The following is an 8,959-nucleotide window of genomic DNA, read 5'->3' on the forward strand; positions in this document are numbered from 1 at the left end:
GAGAGGGACTGAGGCCTGTCCTCGGACTAAACCCGCAATGGCTTCTACTTCCCCTCCCCAAGTCTTTCAGGATATAGAAGAAATGAAATAACATTGCTTTCTTTGTGATCAGCTTACGAAATAGTAGAGCCTGCTTTTCGTGCTAACTCCTACCATGACCCCTCCTCTGGGAAGCCCTCTAGCCTGGCTAGGGGCCCTACATATGTATTCTCATAGCACTTTACTGAGGTAAAATTTACATTTGAGGAAATTCACCCATTTTAAGTGTACAGTTTGATGAATTTTGACAAATGTAAGTGCTCGTGTAAGCACACCAAAAAGTCCCCTTGTGCCTTGGCTGTTTCCTTTTTTAAAAAAAAAAATTGTGGTAAAATACATATAACCATTTGGTGGCATTAAATACACTCACATTGTGTTGTGCCACTACCACCACCATCCATCTCCAGAACTCTTTTCATCTTGCAAAACTGAAACTCTGTACCCACTAAATAATAACTCCCCATGTCCCCTCCCTGTAGCCCCTGGCAACCACCATTCTACTTTCTGTCTCTCTAAATTTGACTTGTGTGTGTGTGTGTGTGGTAACATTTACTGTCTTAACCATTTTTAAGTGTACAGTTTAGTTGTGTTAAATAACAGCTTCTTTTTAAGGTACATTTAGGTTCAACTGTGAGTGCAGAAAATCCAAATAAGAGTAACTCTAACATGGTATTCCATGGCTGCTCTGACAGTTCTAACATCACTAGGAATCCAGGCTGTTGTACTTTGTGATGTGTAACATAAAACTTCTATCTCATGTTCCAAGATGGCTGCTCCAGTTCCAGCCATTGACTCCACATTCCAGCCAGCATGAAGGTGAAAGGGTTTGAAAAGCACACATTCTCCCTTTAAGAGCACTTCATAAAAATTGTACACATTATTTTGTGCTAATGTTCCATTGGACAGAATTTAGACACATGTGCACATCTTGCTGCAAGGGAGCTGGGAAATGTAGTCTTTATTCTGGACCATATAATCTAGTTCTAATTTGTGGGTCCTATTGCTGAGAAAGAAAGAGAGAATACATGTTGGAAAACCCTCAAGCAGTGTCTGCCACAGCTTCTCTGCCTCCTAGCACCAATCACTGCACTGAAATCAATTCCTCACTTCTTACTGGGCTGTAGATTCCTTCAGCCAGGGGCTATGTCTTTTACCTCTTAGCACAGCCAGGTACTTAACGTTTTTTGTACAAATAAATCATTCCAGCACTACTATCTTATTTTTTATTTTATTTTATTTTAATTTTGGCTGCACCGCACGGCTTGCGGGATCTTAGTTCCTTGCAGTGGGGGTGTGGAGTCCTAACCACTGGACAGCCAGGGAATTCCCCTATCTTATTTTTATTTATTTATTTATTTTTGGCTGCGTTGGGTCTTTGTTGTTGCACATGGGCTTTCTCTAGTTGCAGCGAGCGGGGGCTATTCTTCATTGTGGTGCGCGGGCATCTCGTTGCAGTGCCGTCTATTGTTGCGGAGCACAGGCTCTAGAGTGCAGGCTCAGTAGTTGTGGCACACGGGCTTAGTGGAATGTGGGATCTTCCCAGACCAGGGATTGAACCCGTGTCCCCTGCATTGGCAGGCGGATTCTTAACCACTGCACCACCAGATGTACCTCCCGTCCCCCATCTTATTTTAGAAATCAGAAAAATGAGGCACTGAAGGGTGAAATGACTAGGGTCATCTAGCCCAGGTTCCCACTGAATTCAGGAAGTTGCTTTCCTGCAGGCTGGACAGGTGGCCTCCACTGACCATGCCCACTGCCAGGCACTCCTGCCTCTGCAGCTGGGCGGCTCCAGCCATCAACGGCCCCTTCCGGTGTAGAGCCACACTTGGTCTCCGCAGAACTCTCCCCTTGGTCCTACACTGCCCTCTACAGCATGTGCCCACTTCCATAGCTTCCCTGCCCCCAGGTCTTCCCTTTGCCAGGCAAAGACCCCTCCTGGGAGTCTTCACGTGACATGATACTCCCGAGGGGTGGGACACATCCGGGGCCTGAGAGCCCTGGGCAGGAGGCAATCCCACCTTTGTCCAGAAGCCCTGCTTCAGGGTTAGCAGGAGGCAGCTGACGACCCTCACGCTTTGCCAGAACTCTGAAGGACTCCAGGCCCACTGATTCCTCAGCGGTAGATGAGGAAGTGCTTTACTCCTAACCTGGGACTTGCTTCTTTCACATGTAAAGACAAACCTGCCCATCACAACACGGGAGCTGCAGACACAGTGAGGACAGGGACATCATGCTGGGGGCGGGGCAGGGGCTGGAGGATGTGTGTCACGGGTCCCCTGGACGCTGGGTACATTTATTGGTTGGCTAGAGAAAGTCCCTGCGTCTCCCCACGGTGACACCCCTTGTTCTTCCCGAGGGAGCCCCTAGGTGTTGGGAAGACCCTCATGCTGCGCCGTGTGCAGGTGCTCCTGTCTCAGTGGACGGATGTGTGGAGAGGGGCTTCTTTCTCTTTCTACTGAGCAAGGATTCCATGCCCTAAGGTAAGGACCAAGATGGCCAAGGGGGATGTGGGGGAGGGGTGAGGAGGAATGGGAAGGGGCTCGGTGGGGTGGGCTCTGGGCATGTGTGCAGGAACCAGGGCCGGCCCCAGCCCTCTTTGTAACTAGCCAAGCCCCTGCAGACGTGCCGCAGCCCTCTTCAGCTCTCCTGACGTGACCGGGGAGGAACTGGCTGCCGTCGTGGACTGGCCCCGGGAGCCCACCGCAGCCCTGGCCCGCAGTCTTTCTGGGTTGGCTTGTGCTGTGAGGCCCGACGGCTCTGCCTTTAAATCGTCGAGCCCCTTCCCAGGTCCAGGCCTGTTCCTTTCTTCTCTGTCCCAGCCTTCCTATAGCCCCTGGGCCTCAGAGGCCTCTGTGTCTTCTGAAGCTAAGCTGTTCTCCCACAGGCGTGGCTGCAAAGAGACCCATGCTGAGGGGCCGCTAAACTCTTCAAGGAAACAGTGCCAGGGTGACAAAGACCACACAGGAGGCTCACACAGGTGCCAGGGTCTCATGGCTTCTCACAGTTGAGGCTGCACACTTGGCTTCCCAGTTCCTTCCAGAAAGACCTTCCAGCTTTAGCTCTTACTGCCCCGAGGGTGGCATTTGAATTCTCTTCCCCTACAAAGGCTCTTCATTTTTTGCCTGCAAGCAGGGCAGAGCAAAAGGGCCCTGTGTCCAGGCTGGCTACACTGTCCTGAGTGGCCAACAGCCCATGTGGGGATGGGTGGGTCCCCGTGGTCGGTGACTCGGGCAGCTCCCTCTCTTCCTTGAGGGCTTCTCTTGCCCTCTTCCGGCCTGGCCACTACGGGGGTCACTGGCAAAGCTCAGGTATCAATGGGAGGTGTCGCAAGAGTGGGAGTCAGTGGTGTGAGTTTAGATCCTGGGCCTTTAAGTAAATGCTCAGAAAAACCATCCTACCCAGCGCTAAATACCAAATGAGTCAGCTTCTGGGTAGTCACTACTGTCCTCCCCCAGATTCCCTTCTGGGGGCTGCCTCACTCTGGCAGCAACTGAGACCCAGAACCACCCTGTGATGCTGTTCTAGTCCCTTCTACCAGGGGGCGCTTTCTACTCAGTGACTTTTCGGGGAGGGAGCTGGGGACGGGCCTCAGTGTTCTCTCCCCACCCCCAGTGCTTTATGTGGCCATATTGGAGTTAAGAAGAGATGCTTGTCCTCACACCTTGATGATGACGGCAGCTCCTGCGTACCGCCTCGCTTCCCGAGCCTCCCCTCTGTGCCCCTCTCTATAGCAGCTGTAAGCTGACGGGGCATTTCTGAGGACATCCAGACCCAAGAAGGCAGACTCCGTGCCTTAGTGCCTGTTAGCACGTTCTGGAACCAGCGCCATGCGGCTTGGCCCACACATGGGGCAGGTGAGTCCACAGAGAGGGAACATTTGTTTATTTGGGCAAACGTGCCGTGTTAGAGTGGTTCTGAGAAGCCGGGCATGCAGTGGTCCACCCCTGGGGGGCAGGGGGGAGGAGAAGGGCTGCAGAAAGCAGGGATGGGGGAGAGGAGGAGGTGGCGGGTCGGCCCTCAAGGCTAAGGGAGGGGGGCGGGCCTGGGGGAGAGAGGAGCAAAGCAGAGACAGACAGGAGGACAGATTCCAGAGGCTTGGTTTTATTGTACAGTATTCTTTTTCCTCAGTGAGACGCCATAAGCTGGGGTGGCACTACACACGGTCACAGGACGGGGAAGAGCCACCGGGTGCAGAGCTGGCTGCTGGGAAAAGCCACCCCTCGAGGCATGTCCACTTATGGGTATCACCCCACGGCCAGCCCCAGGCCCCCGAGAGGTCCCTAAGAAGGCAGGCCTCTGGGGCGGGGGCCTATCTGAAGGCTCGGGCACTGCTGGGGGAAGACGGAAGAGCCTCCTGGGGGAACACGTGGGCCGAACTCTGTGTGGCTCAACCAGGGGCTCCACCTGATTTACTGCCTCCAGGTCTGAGTTCTGGAAGCTCCTAGGAGCTTGGGATAGCCTGGGAGGGGGCCTGTCCTCCTCTGCTACCTCCCAACTGCTGGCCGAGCCAGTGAGAGACACTAGCTCCCATTTTTAGCTTCCTCAGTGGGGGGAGGGATGATGGACCCTGCCTTCCACCTGCCTCACCAGCCCATCAGCACTGCTTCCCGGGCAGAATCTGCATTTTCACTGGACCAGACGCCGGGCCCAAGGCCCGTTGGGGACTTCTGTAGGGTAAGAAGGCAGCTTTTTTCTGTGACGTTAAGTGCTCGTGGAGACGCTCGGTTCTCTCCTCACAGGATGGGCCACAAACGCTTGGCAGCGCCCTCACATCCGGGGTCTTCAGGCGCCATCCCTACTGCTGAGGGATGTGCTAGGGCCAAACACACCCCTTCCCCTCCTCGCCCAGGTCTCTCCCAGGCCTGTAGTCCTGGTGGGCAAGGATGACCGGCCCCAGGGACTGATACCCCTCCCATCCCCTCACTCTCCATCAGGTCCCCAACCCTGGCTTCCCTTTTCGCAAACTGCCAAAGAAAAGGTAGGATAAGTCCTAAATAAACCAGACAGAAGCAGCTCTGGAACAAAGGATACAAATAGGCAGTGGCGTGCGGAGAGGGTAGGGGGTGGCAGTGGGGGATGGGAGATAATGGCATGCAGCAGTGGGATTCCTTAGGGGCGGTGGGGTCCCCACTTCTCCCCAAGGTATGTGGGAGGTTGGGGGGAGGGGGGTCAACTGACTCCGAGAAGCAGGGTCTCTGGACTGGGCCTTGTGGCTTCCTGTATTCTCCATGGGCCCAGCCAGTCACAGGGAGATGAAATCCATGGCCTGCAGGAGGGGCAGCGAGAGCAGAAGCAGAAGCAGCCACGAGGTGTTCTGGATCAGCAGGCTTATGCCTCCGCACTTGACCAGTGTATCTGTGGACAGAGGACGGGGCAGAGAGGCAGGGCGGGAATGAAGAGCGGCCGGGACTCGGGCAGGCCCAGGCCCAGGGCAAGGCTGCTTTCCCTTGGGGAGGGTGGCGCCATGATGTCTTGGCTGGAACCAGGGCCAACCTGGTCTGACAGAACCAACCATCTTTCCCGTTTGCAGGTTCCTGAGACTTTGAACGAATATCATCACAAGCAAACTGTGGGTGAGGTAGCTAGTGCCGTCCTGTTTTCCAGGTGGGGAGAAGGAGGTTTGGGGAGGCCAAGTGATTTGCCCGCAGTCATGGGGGAAGCGTCTGCCACACCACTCTGCTTGTCTGACTGTCCCCTTAGCCCTTCCCCCATTCATGCTGAAGGTAGCGATTCCCCCAGGCACAGGCAGCAGTGGGGGGAAGGAGAGAGAAATTATGGGGCCACTCCCTATTGTGGCCCAGCCAAGGGGACTGCCAGCTGTCCCAGCCAGCCCGTTCCTCCCCAGCCTGCCTCTCCCAGCTTCCTTGGTCTTGTTGGGGGTTTGCCTCACCTCTGAGCACAGAGACATTCCTGTTGGAGACGATGGGAGTCTGGCCAGAGAGGTGGAGTGCGCACGTGTAGGTCCCCTCATCCTTGGTGGTGAAGCCCGACAGGTAGAGGACCTTGAGATTGTACTTGCTGAAGAAGTTGGTTCGGGAGCGGTATGCGTGCTCAGGGACCCCAATGGTGCCAAAGAGCACGTGCTTCTTTGTCTCACGCGTCAGGCTGAACTCGTACTGAATGGGCAGGTTGGTGGTATTCTCATGGCGGCAGTCTAGACGAAGGCTCTGGTCCACCAGGCAGGCTGTCAGGCTGGTCACCTTCTGCCCACGGGCCACCTGTAAGACTGGCACCAGCAGTGCCCCCTCCAAGTTGGTGAGGACCTGTAGAGCAGGGGGCCTCCCATCCACGTTAACAGTAGAGAAAGGCCTGGCCAGGGAAGGGCACAGGGTCTGCTCTCTGAGCACCTCTCCCCGCCCAGAGGTCCCTGAGGGCCAGTCTACCTTCCCTACTGCAGGCCCCAGCCTACCTCCCTCTACTCTAGTCGTGGGTCCCACCAGTATGTTCCAGGGGCAGGAGCCCTTGGGGGAAGTTGATGCAACATCCTGGTTCACACTTGGAGATTCCAACTCAGTATGGGGCAGGCTCAGTGAATTGAGTTTCCAAAAACCATCCCAGGCAGTCAGAAGATCAACTAGGTTGCTCAGCTGACTTAGGGATAAAAGGAGCCCTCTCTCTCCCTTAGTCACCTCTACTTTCTGAGGTCACGAGGAAGAAGCTAGCTTCTCTGAAAGGAAGGCAGCCAGGGTGCTTGGAATCCCAGCCCTGCCCCTTGCCCGGTACCTGTCAGCAAGAGAGTGATGCCAGTGGTAGGGTTCATGGTGCCGAGAGCTCAGTCCTGGATCTGGGGGTGCAACAGGATGGGAATCAGCCAGGAGGTGGGGCAGGTGTGCCCGCACTTACTGCCAGGGCTGGGGGCCCCTGGGAGACATGCCATAACGGCCACGGTGGGCATCCAAGCCCCTCTCTACAGCCCTCTCCCCTCCCACCTCTCAGTGAATGTGACACTGCCACTCAGCCCTTCCCCATCTGGGAAAGCAAGGGGGTTGGAGAACACACTCTTCCGTGGTGTATATGTGTGCTGAACACTTACTAGCTGGGTGGCTTTGAGTAAGTGACTTTAACTTGACCGTTTCCTCTTCTTTCAGGAAGTCAGGAACTTCCTAATTTTTTAATTGTAAAATTTGCAGAACACCCAATTTATTATCTTCACCACTTTGAAGTATACAGTCTCCAATCTCCAGAACCCTTTTCATCTTGCAAAATCAGAACTCTCTACCCATGAAACAAAAACTCCTCATTCAGGGCCTACCTATTTCTCGTTCAGAAGAAAATCCCCAGTGCCCAAACAGTTCCTGGCATACAACAGATGCCCGAAAGGTACTGAATGAACCTGGGCTTTAGATACCCACAGGGTTGTGATGGGGATTAAGAAAAATGACAAACATCTGGCACTGCTGGAGAGTAAGTGATCCACGGCCTTAGTCGCCGGCCTCTTAGACGAGCGTGGTCAGGTATGTGTGGGGCCCCAGGTAGGACCATACTTGGCACACCGCTAAGGGTGTTCCCGACTGTGTGTGGGGAAGGCGACAGTACCATCCTATTGCACAGGTTCTCTGCATCAGAACCAAGATGTTTCCAATTGTCCAGCTCTCTGGGCAGGATTCCTGGGCCTGCAGCTTTCCAGTCCAGCTTCGGTAGCCTCCCTGCCTAGGCTCTCTGTCCTGTCTTTTTTTTGCAGCCTAGGCTGAATCTATACCCCGGCGAGGCGACACAGAGCGGGTAGCCTAGCCCGTCTGCAGCAGTGCTCGCCAGGGAGAGGCCACAGCAGGGGCGTGTGCCTGCGAGTGCGCGGGGCCGTGCCCTGGTGCGTGCGCCCTGCTGTGCAGGGCGCGCCGCTAGCCCCATCTAGGGTCCCAGGCGCTCAGCCCAGTGGGGGGAGGGGGGGGGCGAGACTGAGGCTGCCGGGTGCCTGCGGCTGCAGTCGGTTCCCTCTCAGACCCCTGCTGAGAGGGACCCGGAGGTGCCGTTGGGGAAGAAAGGGGGGTCGACATCTGGTTTAGATTAGCATACGCTGAGTTACAGAGGGGGTGGCGAGCTTGGGATCTAGGAGAGGAAGCGGGGGAAGCAGCGGCTAGAACTAGAAAGGAAGAAATGGGGCTGGGACTCAAGGGGATGTAGAGCCAAAGGGAGGGGTAGACAGCTGGAGGGGAGGTGCAGTCTGCCTTTCCTCGGCCTTGCGTCCCCGCAGCTCAGAACCCGGAGAAGCTTTGCGCTCCTTCCTCTCCAGCCCGCGTTCGACTAACCCCACCCTTATTCCGTGTCCCTATTCCAATCCTCTCCTATCCCAATTGAGGTCCTTCTTCCCCCTCTCTCATCCTTTTCCAGTTCTCGCCTCCCCCGTCTGCCAGCCTTCCTCCCAGTCCCCGCCCCAGCCCCCGCCCGCGGCACTGCGGTTTCCCGTTCCTTGGATGCCCCGCACCCAGCCCGCAGCGAGGTCGCAGGGCAGAGATATCCTTCAGTTTGCGGTCGTCTGCTCCCCCAGTTTCACCGCCCCCCAACCCTGGTCCCGCCTTCGCAGGCTGGCTTTGGGGACGTCTGGCTGGAGAGCAGAACGCAAGGCTTTCCTTAGCGCCCTTCCTCCCGGTTCTCCTCCAGCACCCCAGCCCCAGGCGAACGTTCCCCAGCGGGCGAAAGTTTCCGCGGCCCCCGGCCTGCAGCAGTTGCGTCCGGCTCCTGCCCCTGCCTGGCAAGCAGCCCCCTCCTCAAGCACTGAGCGGCTCCTTCCCAGGGCGCCCTCCGACCGTTTTCCGAAGCCTCGGATCGGGAGGGCCTGCCTGGGCGCCAGGGGGCCTACTATCCCCGCGACCCGGGTCCCGCCCTGCCTCTGGCTCCTACCTGGGCTCCGGTTCTCGGCCGCAGCAGCCTCCTCCAGACGCGCTGCCGCCTCCAGTTGCTACACCCTGCCCGGCGCCCG

The 8,959-nt window shown here is 56.3% G+C and overlaps 1 protein-coding gene across 1 annotated transcript; it reads right to left on the reverse strand.

Annotated features, from left to right (window-relative positions):
* Positions 1-3,907: 3,907 nt before the first annotated feature.
* Positions 3,908-8,959, reverse strand: THY1 (Thy-1 cell surface antigen). The gene is made up of 4 exons (XM_024751756.1): positions 8,881-8,959; positions 6,766-6,826; positions 5,933-6,268; positions 3,908-5,397 (listed from the first exon to the last, which is right to left on the reverse strand). Exons 2-4 carry the CDS (start codon positions 6,800-6,802, stop codon positions 5,285-5,287), a joined length of 486 nt encoding a protein of 161 aa, XP_024607524.1. The 5' UTR covers positions 6,803-6,826; positions 8,881-8,959; the 3' UTR covers positions 3,908-5,284.

This window comes from Neophocaena asiaeorientalis, unplaced genomic scaffold, assembly GCF_003031525.2.
Source record: "Neophocaena asiaeorientalis asiaeorientalis breed wild unplaced genomic scaffold, Neophocaena_asiaeorientalis_V1.1 scaffold479, whole genome shotgun sequence".
Lineage (NCBI taxonomy): Eukaryota > Metazoa > Chordata > Mammalia > Artiodactyla > Phocoenidae > Neophocaena > Neophocaena asiaeorientalis.